General features: G+C 45.7%; 4 protein-coding genes across 4 annotated transcripts; 3 read left to right on the forward strand and 1 right to left on the reverse strand.

Annotated features, from left to right (window-relative positions):
* The first annotated feature begins 283 nt into the window (after positions 1-283).
* SARC_07546 (ubiquitin-conjugating enzyme (huntingtin interacting protein 2)) lies at positions 284-2,449 on the forward strand. Its single transcript, XM_014298503.1, has 5 exons — positions 284-385; positions 707-765; positions 1,246-1,328; positions 1,544-1,707; positions 2,009-2,449. The coding sequence occupies exons 1-5, from the start codon at positions 319-321 to the stop codon at positions 2,137-2,139; spliced, it is 504 nt and encodes a 167-aa protein (XP_014153978.1). The 5' UTR covers positions 284-318; the 3' UTR covers positions 2,140-2,449.
* Positions 2,450-3,213: 764 nt separating this feature from the next.
* SARC_07547 (ureidoglycolate hydrolase) lies at positions 3,214-5,010 on the forward strand. Its single transcript, XM_014298504.1, has 6 exons — positions 3,214-3,304; positions 3,732-3,826; positions 4,006-4,102; positions 4,254-4,317; positions 4,553-4,666; positions 4,833-5,010. The coding sequence occupies exons 1-6, from the start codon at positions 3,233-3,235 to the stop codon at positions 4,919-4,921; spliced, it is 531 nt and encodes a 176-aa protein (XP_014153979.1). The 5' UTR covers positions 3,214-3,232; the 3' UTR covers positions 4,922-5,010.
* A 739-nt stretch (positions 5,011-5,749) lies between these two features.
* SARC_07548 (hypothetical protein) lies at positions 5,750-9,446 on the forward strand. The gene is made up of 3 exons (XM_014298505.1): positions 5,750-6,936; positions 7,971-8,114; positions 8,610-9,446. Exons 1-3 carry the CDS (start codon positions 5,903-5,905, stop codon positions 8,797-8,799), a joined length of 1,368 nt encoding a protein of 455 aa, XP_014153980.1. The 5' UTR covers positions 5,750-5,902; the 3' UTR covers positions 8,800-9,446.
* A 41-nt stretch (positions 9,447-9,487) lies between these two features.
* SARC_07549 (hypothetical protein) lies at positions 9,488-15,936 on the reverse strand (the record flags this gene model as incomplete). The annotated part of the gene is made up of 8 exons (XM_014298506.1): positions 9,488-10,465; positions 10,681-11,004; positions 11,443-11,584; positions 12,519-12,620; positions 13,780-13,893; positions 14,471-14,583; positions 15,179-15,305; positions 15,502-15,936. 7 exons carry the CDS (start codon positions 15,934-15,936, stop codon positions 10,718-10,720), a joined length of 1,320 nt encoding a protein of 439 aa, XP_014153981.1. The 3' UTR covers positions 9,488-10,465; positions 10,681-10,717.
* Positions 15,937-15,977: the final 41 nt, after the last annotated feature.

Raw genomic sequence — 15,977 nt, forward strand, 5'->3', positions numbered from 1 at the left:
ATGTATATGTATATATTACTTGTGGACCTATTAATCTAGTTTGTATTTTCTGGTTTGATTAAAGTTTTCGTGTGTTTAGTCTTGAACTAACTGTGTGCGACATGCACATATCAGTATAATCTGAATCAGATTCAGTTAGCCCTCTGTGTGTAATTTTAGTATCATGGAATACTGAGAATATCGAGCTACTGTGTAAATTCGCAGTTCGGTACTCTTGTGGTTCTTTTGTGCTATTCTCTCGATTTCGTTCTCTGATGCACTCCGTGTCATGCTGATTGTATTCAACAGTCACTCAAGGATAGCGGAATTAAATTAGAGATGGTAAATAATAACATGGACCAGCTTCGTGGCTTCATCAAGGGTCCCAAGGATACTCCATACTCAGGTAAAGTGATGGCAAGCCATCTAACTCTGACACAGTTTGGATACTGCGTTTTCGAGCTCTGTTGCGTTTGTTGGTGAGTGTGTATTAGACTTCGGCTCTGAAAAGCTGAAATTCAAGCTCGAGGTCCAATAGAATCGATGGATAGACCTAGACGATTTCTAGTCGGTGGTTCATAGCTCAGCTTTGTTCCACCCTTGGGCTGGATTTCCTTGGGCCAGATACAGTCTGGAGCTCGACATCTCAGGATTTTTCGATGGTTTTCATCCAAAAAATTTGCGACAATATCATATGCTCACTCAAGATTTGTCTCGACCTGTGCAGAAGGTACCTTTGAGCTCGGGATAACCATTCCTCCTATGTACCCCTTCGTCCCACCAAAAGTATGTGAGCCATTTTCCGCCAGTCGGCCATGTAAAGCACATGTTAGTATATTTCCCTATGTGACCCATTTTCCGCCAGTCGGCCATGTGAAGCACATGTTAGTATATTTCCCTATGTGACCCATTTTTCGCCAGTCGGCCATGTGAAGCACATGTTAGTATATTTCCCTATGTGACCCATTTTCCGCCAGTCGGCCATGTGAAGCACATGTTGGTATATTTCCCTATGTGACCCATTTTCCGCCAGTCGGCCATGTGACGCACATGTTAGTATAGTTCCCGATGTACTATGTGCGCATCCTGCTGGTTTACTCATATCATCGCTTGCTTTCAAGTTTTGTAGTATTTTAGCTACTGTGGTTTTAATTGAAGTCGTGATTGTTTTTTTGCCAAGTCTTAATTATTATTATTTTTGCTAAGTTCTGAGAATTTTTTTTTTTGCTATAGTCTCAAGTATCCTGTCTTTTTTTATCACAACAGGTCAAATTCGAAACAAAAGTTTGGCACCCCAATGTCTCATCGCAAACCGGTGCGATATGCCTTGATATATTAAAGGATCAATGGTGAGTACTTGGAATCGACTACGTGTCTATCAAACTTTAATGCTAGTCGGAAGGGGGGTTTTGGTCACAAGTTCCGCATGCTATTGTGCTGAGTGTATGTTGTAGACGGCATTGAGCTAAGGTTCATTCCAGCTGGGCTGTTTGAACTTGCTCACTCAACGAGTTGGCTGTATATACTACGTTTCAGTCTAACGGTAGTCCATTTACACACACAGGGCAGCGGCCATGACAATTAAGAGTGTGCTGTTCTCCATTCAATTGCTCTTAGCCTCCCCCGAGCCAAACTCGCCACAGGACGCTGTGGTGGCGAAACAGTACATGGATCACTTCGACGAATGGAAAGACCAAGCGAAGCAGTGGACGGAGAAATATGCACAAGGTAGTCTTGCTTCGTTTCTTAGTATGCGTAGAAAGCAGAATACTTGTACGTGGCAGGATCGAAGTGCCAAAGAGTTGAAGTTGAAGTTTGGGATAGTTGGTTTGATGCCGAAGTTTGGTATAAGCTGTAATATACTCGTTGCACCGCATGCGGGTAACAGTCGCATATGTTCGGTATCGTTAGGCGCAGAGCTTTGGCCAATTTCGTAGAGTGTACTTTGCCAGCTCCTTCAATCGAATGAATCACAGTGGATGTTGATGTGATTGTTGATTCACACACACCTTTGCACATCGCACTATAGAGACTGAGACGAAATTCGAGAGAAACATCAAGCAGCTCATGGAAATGGGGTTCAGTCGAGAGAAATGCGAGAAGTACTTAAACAAGACAAACGGCAACATTGAAGAAGCGGCAGCCAAGCTACTAAAATAAAGGGCGTGGTGATACCACGCCTGTCCTAATATTTTCTTGAGGGGGATGTGGTTCCATCCGTCGAAGTCAATAGCGCGAGAACGTTCAAGTCAGGATATAAAGACGTTTGAGGCATCAGACTTACACGGGTCAAAATCATACTTGAATGTCTATAGTCCTATAATCGAGTCTATAGTCCTATAATCGTCCGATACAACGGTGTATGTTTCAAAGTTCACACAAAAATCCGCATATATAAACAACCGTGGACAGAAAGCTGCATGTTTCAAAATAAAGTACATTTGAATAGCTACGTATACGACTTTGCGAGCGCACCTACATGACAAGGCAAGTACAAATATTCAACCGTTTTGTCGCGCGAGGTTAACAAACGTTCAGGGAAAGAAAATCATCTGAAAATGAACACTATCAACTATCAAGAAGATTCCGCAATCCGGTCTTGAATATTTTTCCTGCCAAACCAAACCGCACCCGAGTGCGAGTGATACGTAGCTGGCTTGTTTGCTACAAGTTGTTCTTCAGCAGATGCCTGTACACTTTGCTCTGTGCGTACCTTGCAACAAGTTCTTCGGCCGCGTTTGTATATGCATACACTCGGATTAAAGAGTATGCATAGTCGTGCTGATGTCATCCGCAATTTATCACGGGTATTGCAGCCAAGCAGGAGTCGGCATCTATACGACAACAAATGAAATTGTAGGATATTTGCCTTTTGGTCAGTAAGTTGGTAGTTTACTATGCTGTAGTGAACCATGTGAAAAACCCAAGTGTTTGCCCCTAAAACTTGGGTGTATTTGTTTTTCTAGAACAGTTGCACCCATTATTGTACAAACCAGGGCCAAACGTGCCCTGTACCTGAAAGTAGGACTATTGCACCTTACATATGTATTGTAGCTTCCTTGTCTTTCTGACTTTTTCAGGGGGCTATGCAAAAAAAGCTGCCCCCAGAAAAGCCCGCTGAATTAACAGACACTTTGACATGACAGTTGACAGCATTCAGCTGGCTTTATATTATTTACAATATCAAGACAAGCACATGCTTCCTGCAACACATATCAATCAGGTTGATATTTATAGCAAACATAGGATACATATGATGGATGTTAAAGACTTATTGTTGAGAGCGGAGCCGCTGACAGAGGAAAACTTCAAGCCATATGGAGATGTAAGTATGAGATTATTCGGCATACTCTTTTCAGTCATGATTTTAGTCTCCTAGATCATTGTGTCAATTGCAATCTCTGATATTCGGTTGTTCCTACATTGCGGAAAATTTCAGTGCGGTATCCCCCGCTATAGCCATGATAAACTACTGTCTATATATGGGAAGGGGAGATCCGCATTAACTTCCAAGCGTTATGCGTTTTGAGTAACTCATGCCAGAGGTAGCATGTCGCACGTCATTTTCATTCGACCATTATCCCACCACTAAGCCACTCGAACCACTCGTATTCGGGTCAGTATAAAGAAGTTTTTAATGTAGGAGTACAATCCATCAACTAGTAGCGATGACTTTGGAGATTTTAATTACCCATGAAATAGGCGTACTTGTTTCTTCAATTCTCTTTCTGTTGCTTTTGTTTTGGTTTCAGGTTATAGAGAGTAAAAGTCCCTCGGGGTCAGTAATCGCTGCAAACCAGGGCTCTGCTGTTCGATCCAATCGAGTCGCTGCAATGATGAATAAAAGGTGAGTGAGGTTTTCTCATAAGACCTACTTTGAGTTCCTTGTGCGTCTCAATCAGTGGTCAAATATACTGTGGCGTACTTTTGCATCACTTTTGTTCGTTGATCACGGGTCAAATATTCTGAAGCATCACATACATTCAGCTTATCCGAATTCACTTTATGAAAATTAACACTCTTAAGGGCAGATGCTGTCGCGAATCTGTGCGTCTTTCGGTGCACGCCGAAAGAACTTCCGTTTCAGTGCAAACTGCTTGAGAGGCATCCGCACTCCACGCAAGTATGTGATGTAGAGGATTAACTGTGTGAATAGGTTTAAACCGAGTTTTATTATTTTTGCAGTGTTGTTTGGTTCTTGCTTTGTCGCAGTACGAGTACACCTTTTGTTGTTGTAGTTGACTACTGCTAAACCCACTCTGACCATGTATCAGGTCTTCATACCCATGATGGACGAATCGAAACGCTATCTCGTGATTGTCTCGGAAGCCACAGAAGGTACTTAACTCCATGCTCTCTCACATATGCTCAGTATGTCGGATCCTACTGCATCTTATTATTGCCTGAGAAAATTTTAGTACATAATTGTGTACACTTGCGCGAACCTTATCTGGGAGAGCTTCCAAATGTACTATCACCCATCTGTCTTCTTTTGTTCGACGTTTGTATTCATAGTTATCGTATACACATAGTATCCATTCTGACTGTGTTTCATCAATATATATATTCACAGGGCCAGAGCCGGACCTCAGCAGCCTCAAAGCGTTTATAGCTAGCAACACACAGGGAATCAGCTACAGTGCAGGCTGCTGGCACCATCCTATGGTAGCGCTGGATGCTATGACAGGTATTCTTTTATACTACGTGCTATACTTGTGTGATACTCTTGTCAATCATTCTAAATCTTCTGTGATGTAAAACAAAAATGGCGTAGTAGTGTATGTGTTCACCTATTATTTAATGACTGACCTTGTATTAATTCAACTCACTGATCGTACGCGCACAAACCACAGACTTTGCTTGCCTAGTGTATGAAAATGGTTTGGCCGACGAGGATTGCCAAGAGCACCATTTCACACAGACCATTATGATAGAAGGATGAATACGAACCTTATTATAGTTTGATATTTGAGACCGTCTGCTATTACGCTAAAATTTGATGAAAGAAGTTAGTAGAAAGATAAATAAGCCGAAATCGAATGAAGTAGTAAGCAATGTATACTACGGATCAGTACCGGACGGTGGCGTATCAAACGCTGGAAGTTGGTTGACAGCAACATATTTCAGCCATCGCCTGGTCTTGGAAATAAGAAGATCTATGCGAACTTAAACGAACGTAGTATAATCTTTATTGTATATATTAAAAAAAAACCCCAAATAGCCAGAGAAGACCAGACTTTAGCTTGAGTGCGCTTGTGCTTCGTCGTGCTGTGGTGTTTACTTTGCATTTATTGCTATGAGTAATGGCTGACACTCAAAACTTAACGCTTGAGAATTGACTGGGTATGCATGCAGGATGCTGGTTAGCCGATGTGATATCTTGTTATGTCGGCCTTAAAGGCGAGCTTGCGGTTGAAAAATAATGTTCAACTCTTACAGATGTTTAATCAAAATAAGCACACCTCCACCAGAAGTTTGAAGCGAGAGACTATGTATTTTATATTAAAAAGAGGAGCCGGCCATCACACTTCATGTGAATAAAATAAATATGCCAAAATAAAGAGGCAGTCCAATTTTCGGTTGGTGTCAAAATTGGCCCCAATTTTGGCCAAATAAATGTCAAATGTATCATTCATCGGAAGAAGGTTATGAAAGCTGTCAACAAAATTAATTAACAGTCTTGTGAGGATTGCAGAAAGTGTTCTGTATTTGTTTATTTTTTACTGCTACGTATCAGTCTCCTCTCTGTGTATACGACTGAATGTATTTAAATTTGTACGGCAAGCTTGTGGTGACATATATCATCTCATATTTTATGGAAAGTCTACCTCTTCGTATGCCACATATTCCCATTCCAATCATAGAGAAATTTATAAACCCGTTCGCTTTGTTATAGACATTCAAGTATTTCTTATTCTACACTATGGACCAGTCCGAGGCCGTTGCCAACTTCGTCGCCATCGCTCATTGCAGTGAAGAGACAGCTCGCTTTTATCTCGATGCCAGCATGTACGATGTTGATCAGGCATTAGGAGCGTACTACCAATCCCAGGACAGTGACAGGGGTGCAGATGGTATGGTGGAGGATGTGAGTGACGAGTCTGAGGGGGAAACACTCTCGAGACAAGGCAATGTATCAGCTCGTGAACCGGGATCGAACTTTCCACTCCCGGATAATGTTGAACCGGCGACAGCCAGGGCACCACTATCAGAGTATGAGAAACAGGCACGCCGTGCACCCATTTCTGGCGTGAGCGGAACCAAGAGCAAGGCAAAGAAGAGCAAACCGAACAAGAAGGTCAACACCATTTTTGACAACAACGACTCAAGCAGCGAAGAGGATGACCAGGACAAGCCCAATAACTACTACGCGGGCGGGGGTAAGAGCAGTGGACAGTATGTCCAGGGACCCCCCGGAGAAGGACAGGGCCGGGGTGGGCCACGTGGCATGGATCTGGGCGGTAGCGCAGATGTAGGTGGGAATAATAACGGTAGCGATGACGAGTCCGATCTTGTGAAGAGTATATTCAAGCGCGCCCAAGCGGAAGGGCACGCACCCAAACACCCGCCCGGGGAGGAGCCTAAGAAGACAAGGTCGGCTTTTGGTGGGCTCGGGTTCGCGCTGGGTGATGAGACGTCGGATTCAGCGCCTAGAACAGTAGGTACGAGTTTGCGAGAGACGGAGGCGTTGGAGCAAGAGAGTAGCCATGGCACGCAGAACATAGTGTTCTGGCGCAACGGGTTCACTGTGGGGGACGGGGATCTGCGGAGTTATGAGGATCCGGCCAACAAGGAATTCCTGAGTGCTCTAAACAATGGCTACGCCCCTGCGGAGCTGACGAACGGCAGGAACATGACTAATGTGAGTGTGGTGGTGTCTGATAAGAAGGGCGAGGAGTATGTGCCAACCAAGAAGCCTATGAAGGCGTTTGGCGGGGTGGGCCGGACGCTAGGAAGGTGAGTATGCACACACGGTCGTGTGATGACGTATATACACACGTAGTATGTAGTTTAAGTGTGTATGCACGGTTTTCTAGTGGAAGTACACACTTACACGTATGAATTTTAGCTGCATACACACGGTTATCTAGTGTAAGTACGCACACATATATGTATTTAATATACGTGTATACACATGGTCATGTAGTGTAAGTATAAGTGTATGCATATGGTTATATAGTGTATGTGTGGGGCTGGTACTGTTGTTAGTAGGTGAATTAGTGTTGTGAGCTAGTTTATGTGATTGTTGACAGCTATACCGTATTCGTAATGACTATAACGTATAGGAGCCTACGCATTAGCTGAGCTAGTACTTTGAACACATTGCCTGTTTGCGAGTCTTTCCGTGATATCACACATGCGTCCGTGGCCAGTAGTAGCTTCGAGTCTTAGAGAGTGACCCACAAGCCTACCGAGAGCCCCATCCGCGTTTGCGAGCGCGCTTGATACATACATGTTGAAAAAGTTGGTGGCGATGGTCGTCTACAACTGGGCCCAGGCGCTATTAAGAAACTAATGAGTATATTGTGAGAGAGGAATCAATCGGTTGGAAACGAGTATGCTTGAAAACTCAGACCAACGCTCCGATGATTGTGCCACTTGTTAGCTATAAATCTGTCTTCACGTGCTTAGTGGGTGTGAGCGGACGTTGCCCCGCGAGCTGTAGGTTATGCGTTAGGTGTTTGCTGATGTGTACTGATGAGTCAAATGATTGTGAAGACATGTCACGCGTATTCAGTCAGGGAAGCGCTAAGAAGCATGCCTGTATCGGTGCGTCTCCAGAGCACGTTGATTCTCGCAATGTAGCGTGGCATAGACCGCTCTCTGTGCTGCTGAGATACCTCAGCCTCACATTTTCCCTCGCGCAAGTATGTTCTAGGTGTGGTCAACTTCTCACTCACCTCTATGATCCCATCCTCTCATCCGAGTATCCTCAGCGTCACCTGTGCACTTCGCATTATTAAACTGCACCTTTACATCTACCCCCACAGCCCAACCCCCGAGGTTTTGGGTGCGGGCACAGTGGGCGTGTCAGCCACCCCAGCCTCATCGTCTGGGGCCACCGAAAACCCCGTGGCAGTAGACGACACACAGCCCACCACCTCCGTTCAAATAAGACTCAGTGACGGCGCACGGTATGTGGTGTTGTGAGCCACACGTGGTTTGTACGCATACTCTGCTATGAGCGTGCTAGCGCAAGATCCTGTTCAACATAGACTTCGTTTATTAGTATTGTCATCTGTTAACACGTGATATGTATGGGGCTGATTCATTAGGACAGTCATCCCAACACGTGATCTGTATGGACACGCCATAGGGATTCGTCCTGTGCAGACTTATATAGCTGCCCGTTGTCGAAACCGATAAAGACTTCATTCTCTGTCAGTGTCGTGGTAGTTCCGAGCTAGCATAGTATTACAGCAGATTAGACCAAAAACATATGCTACGCACTGTACTATGAATAGACTCCGCCGTGCCCTCTTCGACCCATTACAAGTGGTATCACACCCTGTCTCAATATCTAGAGCCCACCCGTTTCGATTCTCCTTCCCGTTCATATGTATTCATCCTATAGTGTGCAGTACTGCTCTGTTAATTCTCCCGCACTCGCTGTTCGTATGTACCAACAGCTTGGTAGCCAAACTCAACCACACACACACGGTGGGAGATCTGCGTGCCTATATAAGGGCACAGCCCGGGGCCTATGCGGGCGCCTTTAACCTGATGACGCCGTTTCCCAGAGTGATATTGGGCGACGATTCTGTTACTCTGGCGGATGCGAAGCTGCTTAACGCGGTTGTCGTACAACAAAGGGTGTGAGCGTTGCTGCCGAGGACAGGCTATATACAGCACTGGTAGTATATGGTGGCTGGACACGAGGGTATCGCAAGTTATAGCTCGGTGACTCGTACAAACAATCGCTCACAGGACCTGCACGTGAATGGGCGTATGAGACAACTCTCTATTCCGCTCTGTACGCTTGGATATGTATATTCAACTCTGTACACACGGATATGTGTACATACTACACGTTAAAGTGAGCGCCTCGAGCTGCATGTGATTTATTTGGCCATGGGAGGGAGAAATGAGAATCCTCAAAACAAAGGACGATTTATGGGACGCCCTTACTTTTACTTTGTACGGCTACAAAGTGGTGGGCAACAACCCCAGTGCCGTGTCTGAGTAGTTAACTGAGAACGCGTCTATGGGTACAGAGTGCCTGTGAGTGTCGATGAGTGTCTATGAGTAGGTAATCGAGAACCTTCACGTCGTACTTCTGAGCACATTTGTAGTGTTCAGAAACTCCTTTGGACCGACACACAATATTAATAAGCAGTCCATCAGCAAATGCCCCGCGTGTAGGCGCCGACATACTCTGTCTGGTGACAGACAATAAAACAGCACGCTTTTCCACGTCTCGAGGTGCCTATTAAAGTATATACATAAAAGTAGGGCCAGAACATTCCATGCGATATTTCAGGCGCGTGCCTCTGTTATGCTGGCTATCCATGCGTGTACCGAACTCTCAGTTTGGGTTGGTTTTTATTTTACCTACTATTTTAGCTTATAGTTATATTTGACGGCTCGCCAGCCGGCGACGAATGATGCCGCCAAACAGTGTACCTCAGCGGCACGGTCAAACGTGTACGTGCTCATCGTAAAACTTTCATACTTGGTATTGAAGCATATATTGCGTTCCTTTATAATCGCAGGTGGTTGTTACCTTGCCACAAAGACCAGTCTATCGAACCCATCTACTTATTGTTCGTTCGATGTAGATTCGCAATGGCTTGTGGGGCAAGGATGTCTAGTACATGTTCGGATGTATGTTGCATCTGCAATTTGCACCTGAAACTTGCAATCGGTCCGATGACAAATCCGAAATGGCTTGCCGACATGGACGCGACGAAATATGATGAGGCGGATATCGCACCTGTCGATTTAACGAACCCTTAAAACCCAAAATCCGATGCCTTACGGTTCATCGGACACATACATACACGTGGCAGTGTATGCTGGGGTGAAGGCTGCGTCTACGGATAACGTATCGACATAAACGGAGCTACTACCTTGATCGCGCGCCCAACCTAACGACAAACCGGCATACAATTAATAATCCATTTTTAAACCTGGACCAATCGGACGCCATGGATCAGACGGTGTCGTTCTGCATGGTACAAGTAGCCGCCGCACTCGGCCGAACACGAGACCGGAGATGCACAGGGTTTTAGGGGTTTAGGGAATCTCTGATATATACACGATTCAGATGATTGAATGTGTACGGCTAAAACACCCCCTTGATAGTTTAACGGAAACGAAAAGTAGTCACAGTATTGCAGACAAGCGCTACCCTCCGGCCCGTGGCGCCATTCCGTTAAGTATATCCCATGCAGATATCCCATCCAGTCAAAAGTCTATTTTGAAGTGCGCATCTCGTTCCACTGCGGTCTTCTGAGGAGAGACCAGCCGACAAAGAGGCCCTCTTCTATAAGCAGTGAGTGATATCAGCAGCGACATTAGACGAGAACACATTGAGAAAACAGACAGAGCAAACAAGACAAACTCAACCAGCACAGCATGGACACGAACGACGGCCAGCAGTACACCCCTATCGTCAAGACCAGGCTACACAGGCTATCTTCACAAGTATTCCCGCTGCAGCCTCTAACCATGTAACACAGCCAACCACTGTAGCTGTACCTGTCTTCCAAGCCAAGTCCTATTTCAAGCGTGTTCCTCAACGGCCTTGGCCCCCTAATAGCTCGAGCAAATCCTCGTCAACCAACCCACTACTATCACCCCGCCCAGATAGATTCGAGGTAACACTCTCATAGGCACCACGCTTCGGATCCGGTGCTGCACTGGGAGCAAACCCATAGGCAGTACCATAGGCACTGCGTTTCAGACCTTGTGTTGCACTTGTACCGAACTGCAACGGGTGCCTAAAGGAGTACTTGGGCGACTCAGTGGGTATGGGGTGCACCTGTGACCTCTGAGAGGGTGCGCTTATTGTCCGCATCGAGTCTGGTGGGGCAAAAGCGATGGAGAGGCTATGAATGAGCGGTTGGGCAGAGTACGAGTGGATGTGATAAGAGCAAATCGAGGGCAAATAAGGTCCTGTGCGCGGGAGTGGGGGAGTGTCGATGTGGTGTATAGGGCATGGAGGGGTGCTGAGTGGCTTGCCGTGCATGCTATGTTTTGCAAACGGCTGCACCCAAGTGTGTGCACCTGTCTGACCCGAAAGACGTACAGGCCGTTCAAGTGCCACAGTGAGACTACGGGTGGATCAGAGAGGGTACCCCCTGCCACCACGACGCAAGTAAGAGGACTATTTGACTTGAATATACAAAGCTCAAAAAGTGCTACATGATATCTACGACTTTCTCACTCTCGTACAAGCTGGGAGGGAAGCGAACAGTGCCCATAATATAGACAAGACGTTTGCTGTGCGGGATAGCCTACCTCCATCATATTCAGGGTCTTTCCGAAGGTCTGGTACAACATCGCTACCACTCTCAAAGTGGTGGATGAGATTGGCGATGGAGTAGACTAAGTTGTTGACATGCGTCTCCTCGAAGTCCAGCTTCGTATCGGCGATCAGATTCTGTGTGTGATAGAAAGACTGGCTTTAGGTCGTGTGTTTACTGTAATGAGACATCAGTACTGAACCAGCTACAGCAGGGGAGCTCTATCCTTCCATTGAGTGTGAGTGGAATACAAAGGCGGAATACCCACTATACATATCAATGGGCTCTATGTCAACACTCGGATGCAGAGTAAGGTTTAGATGCAAGCCTGGGACCAGTACATAAAGTGATAGTGTTTTAAACAGGATGATTATGTTTTACGAAGGATGGTTGTATTTTATATAGAATGATTGTGTTTTATATAGGATGATTATGTTTTACAAAGAATGGTTGTGTTTTATATAGAATGATTGAATTCTATAAGATGATTATATTTCAAATAGGATGATTATGTTTATAAAGGATGGTTGTGTTATATATAAGTGTATATCATTGATCAGGCCAAAATGTAACATCACCGATACCGTATAAGGAATGCGGAACATGGAATCAAATGAACACAGGACAGGTCTAAATATATAACGAACCCGATTTGATCCACACCACACCACCAAATAACAGATAGTAAGAGCGGGAATACTAAACATCCTACAATTAGCAGATAGAAAAATAACCCCTTGTTCCCCACAAACCAACGTCCGGAAAGTCAAACCTCCAAAATACCAGAAGAAAACAGTGATGAATTCATTGACGCTACTAAGCATACTACAATACCTACCCTGATGAATTATCCATACCTACCATGATGAACTAGCAAAAACTACCATGCTGAATTAACTATACCTACCATGATGACGATACCTACCATGATGACTATACCTACCATGGTGAATGGACTATACCTACCATGATGACTATACCTACCATGGTGAATAAACTATACCTACCATGGTGAATAAACTATACCTACCATGATGACTATCCCTACCATGGTGAATGAACTTTACCTACCATGAGAGTCAAGCGAGTGGCGCTCCACGTTTCCATCATCATTTGGCAGTCATGCTCAGACATCTCCACAACAATCCATCCCGCAACCACCAGCGCAAACCTCTGTACAGCGGATGACACATACAATGTGAGTGCTATGACACTACTAGGACCATCATAGATACGTCACTAGTGCCATTAAACCACCAGCACAAACCACTGTACAGCGGATGACACATACAATGGGAGTGCCATGACACTACTAGGACCATCAGAGATACGCCACTAGTGCCATTAAATCACCAGCACAAACCATTGTACAGCGGATGACACATACAATGGGAGTGCCATGACACTACTAGGACCATCAGAGATACGCCACTAGTGCCATTAAATTACCAGCACAAACCACTGTATAGCGGATGACACAGACAATATGAGTGCTATGACACTACTAGGACCATCAGAGATATGCCACTAGTTTTTGTGTGCGATGAGTTTGTCCCAATCCGACTGATGAATATGCGGTTACTCAGCGAACGGTGTGTTGGCACCGAACTGATACGTACAAGCCGTGAATACTGGCGCAGATCTCGCCGCAACTGTTGCTACAGATGTAAATGTTGTACATCTACATCCCGAGTACAACACTCGATGGCCAGAAATAACGTTTATGCCACTATCCCGGGTTCTGTATCCCTTCGCGTTGCTATTAATTAACGTTTATGCCGCTATCCCGGGTTCTATATCCCTTCGCGTCCCTATCGGAGCCCGGACTGAGACTGACTTTTTATACAGCGGGCACAGATAACGTGACGTCAAACGAGACTTGCTCAGAGGCAGTGGGTAGAGCATTTGATGCGCAACTAGCATCACAGACGAACTCATCGCATACTAATCACACATAAGCCTACACATCCCTTGTCACCACAGACGAACCCTATCGCCTACAAACCACACATAAGCCTATACATCCCTTGTCACCACAGACGAACCCTATCGCCTACAAACCACACATAAGCCTACATATCCCTTGTCACCACAGACGAACCCTATCGCCTACAAACCACACATAAGCCTACACATCGCTTGTCACCTTCCATCTTGTACGGTGCGAGGTACGAAATTAGTGTACATCCCACAGCACTTGTGTGATATACATTGACATCCCTGTATCACGAGTTTAGGTTATTCTATAACTATCACACAGTACAGTACAAGTATATAATATCAATACACATATAGAAGACTTCAAACCGCTCACGTCCCCAAGGGAACATACGTCTCCCTTGGCTGAGTCGTGGACCTTGATCATCTCAGGAGATCCGCAGAGAAGTAGCAGCGCTGCAGTACTGACGGAGGACACACTGTCGGCGTACACGCTTGAGATTTTCAACTGGTTGGTGTGCAGGTGATGCCGTGAAGAAAAAAACGTTTAAATAGCGTAAGGCACACGGACCGAGAGAGTGCGTGTAGCACTGTGATGTTTGAACGTGTTGAGGTTGTGAGCTATATGCAAGCAGGAACTGTTGGGGCTGTGCAACGCTTACTGATTAATTGTCGCAGTCAAGCAAAGGCTACATCGGTCGGGACTAGATCACAGCAGAACTGACTCAATCTTAACGGATTGACTCTGGCTGCCAGCATGGACCCAGAAACATATGCACGACATGGGCAGGGAACGATAAGAGCGTCACAGCCCTACCGCACCCCCTCTCACGAGAAAACGTATCACAACACAGCTCAACAACAGCACAACACACACCTTTCCCGTATACGCTAGCCATCGATTGTTGAAGTGAAGTGCTTCTAACACAACACACACACACCTTTCCCGTATACGCCAGCCATCGATTGTTGAAGTGAAGTGCTTCTAACACAACACAGTGCAACTGCAACACATACACACCTTTCCCGTATACGCCAGCCATCGATTATTGAAGTGAAGTGATTCTAACACAACACACACACACCTTTCCCGTATACGCCAGCCATCGATTATTGAAGTGCTTTTCGCCCGCGGTCACACTGCCGGGCATTGGTGTGAGTCCACAATTGTCATCGCAGAAAAACTTCGGCGCTTTGGCTGGAAATCGCAAACACGATAAAAGAGTGAGAAACAGTACACCCAGAACAAGCAATGCAACATTGTTGCCGTAGCAACCAGTTTGTGTGCGGATTCGAGAGTGCTGATTTAGATAGGTGAGATGGTGCAGTTGAACACACAACTGGGTACGCGTGGCGACATCAGCTCGGAACACGTTGCTATAGTAACACATTCACACAGACGCCACGTGAATATGGGGATGGTACCACATCGCAGGTGTAACTAACTACACAGGCGCCATTCGACTCGCCAAACGGTCCCTCAGCTTTTATAGTTAGGATAGCAATCTCTGTAGCCGAGATGTGCGCTAGTCTGAAGTATAAGCCCTGCAACGCCGACCACAGCATTTGCGGTTGCGGAGGCCATTGCTCCGATCGGTACCGGATTAAGAATGTGAACGGATACATTGTAACAACAGAGACCAGGATAGGTTACTATGGCAACCACACGTGGTGTAGGTGCTTACGACAAACAAATCAGTGACGTGTGGCCTATTGAAGATCAGCGTATTGTCTATCAAAGACTACATGAAGACAAGGCCTGAGATCCTCACAAGGAGTGCAGCCACCCATACCTTTCGCTCCCTTGATGGGGTTGACCACTCTAATGACATTCGGATACAGACCACTCAGCACCACCGCTTTGATCAGAGGCGTAGACGACGAATACATATTCGATGCACGGGTGATGGGGAAGCCCACCTGCGTAATGGCCCATGTGGGGGAGAGTCAGTATGTATACACTTATAAAGGATAGTCAGTCTATACCCCCTTATAAAGGATAGTTGGTATATATTCACATATAAAAAAAAGCTCACTACATCTTACCGGACCAGATTGCATCAAGGAACATGCCAGTGCAGTGGACTCACAACCGTTGGATGGCAACAGTCCAGACCAGTTCAGTCAGAGTCACAGCAACAGCCACAGCCACAGCCACAGTCAAAGCCAAAGTCACAATCATAATCACAATCACAGTCACAGTCACAATCACAGTCACAGTCACAGCAAAGCCACAATCACAATCACAGTTACAGTCACAGTCACAGTCACAGTCACAGTCACAGTCACAGTCACAGTCACAGTCACAGTCACAGTCACAGTCACAGTCACAGTCACAGTCACAGTCACAGTCAAAGCCAAAGTCACAACTATATATATATATATATATAATCACAATCACAGTCAAAGTCACAGCCACAGTCACAGCCACAGTCGCAGCCACAGCCACAGCCACAGCCACAGCCACAGCCACAGCCAAAGCCACAGCCACAGCCACAGCCACAGCCACAGCCACAGCCACAGCCACAGTCAAAGTCACAGTCACAGTCATAGTCACAGTCACAAGAACCCTTTCTTACAACTCAAGAAAAC

Source organism: Sphaeroforma arctica (genome assembly GCF_001186125.1).
Source record: "Sphaeroforma arctica JP610 unplaced genomic scaffold supercont1.606, whole genome shotgun sequence".
Lineage (NCBI taxonomy): Eukaryota > Ichthyosporea > Ichthyophonida > Sphaeroforma > Sphaeroforma arctica.

Excerpts from the sequence above, each read along its gene's own strand:
- SARC_07546 (XM_014298503.1), top strand. The coding sequence starts at position 319 with ATGGTAAATAATAACATGGACCAGCTTCGTGGCTTCATCAAGGGTCCC. Across the intron at positions 386-706 it reads CAAGGATACTCCATACTCAG|AAGGTACCTTTGAGCTCGGG; the intron begins GTAAAGTGATGG and ends CGACCTGTGCAG. Across the intron at positions 1,329-1,543 it reads GATATATTAAAGGATCAATG|GGCAGCGGCCATGACAATTA; the intron begins GTGAGTACTTGG and ends TTACACACACAG.
- SARC_07547 (XM_014298504.1), top strand. The coding sequence starts at position 3,233 with ATGATGGATGTTAAAGACTTATTGTTGAGAGCGGAGCCGCTGACAGAG. Across the intron at positions 3,305-3,731 it reads ACTTCAAGCCATATGGAGAT|GTTATAGAGAGTAAAAGTCC; the intron begins GTAAGTATGAGA and ends TTTTGGTTTCAG. Across the intron at positions 4,318-4,552 it reads TGTCTCGGAAGCCACAGAAG|GGCCAGAGCCGGACCTCAGC; the intron begins GTACTTAACTCC and ends ATATATTCACAG.
- SARC_07548 (XM_014298505.1), top strand. The coding sequence starts at position 5,903 with ATGGACCAGTCCGAGGCCGTTGCCAACTTCGTCGCCATCGCTCATTGC. Across the intron at positions 6,937-7,970 it reads GTGGGCCGGACGCTAGGAAG|CCCAACCCCCGAGGTTTTGG; the intron begins GTGAGTATGCAC and ends CTACCCCCACAG. Across the intron at positions 8,115-8,609 it reads AGACTCAGTGACGGCGCACG|CTTGGTAGCCAAACTCAACC; the intron begins GTATGTGGTGTT and ends ATGTACCAACAG.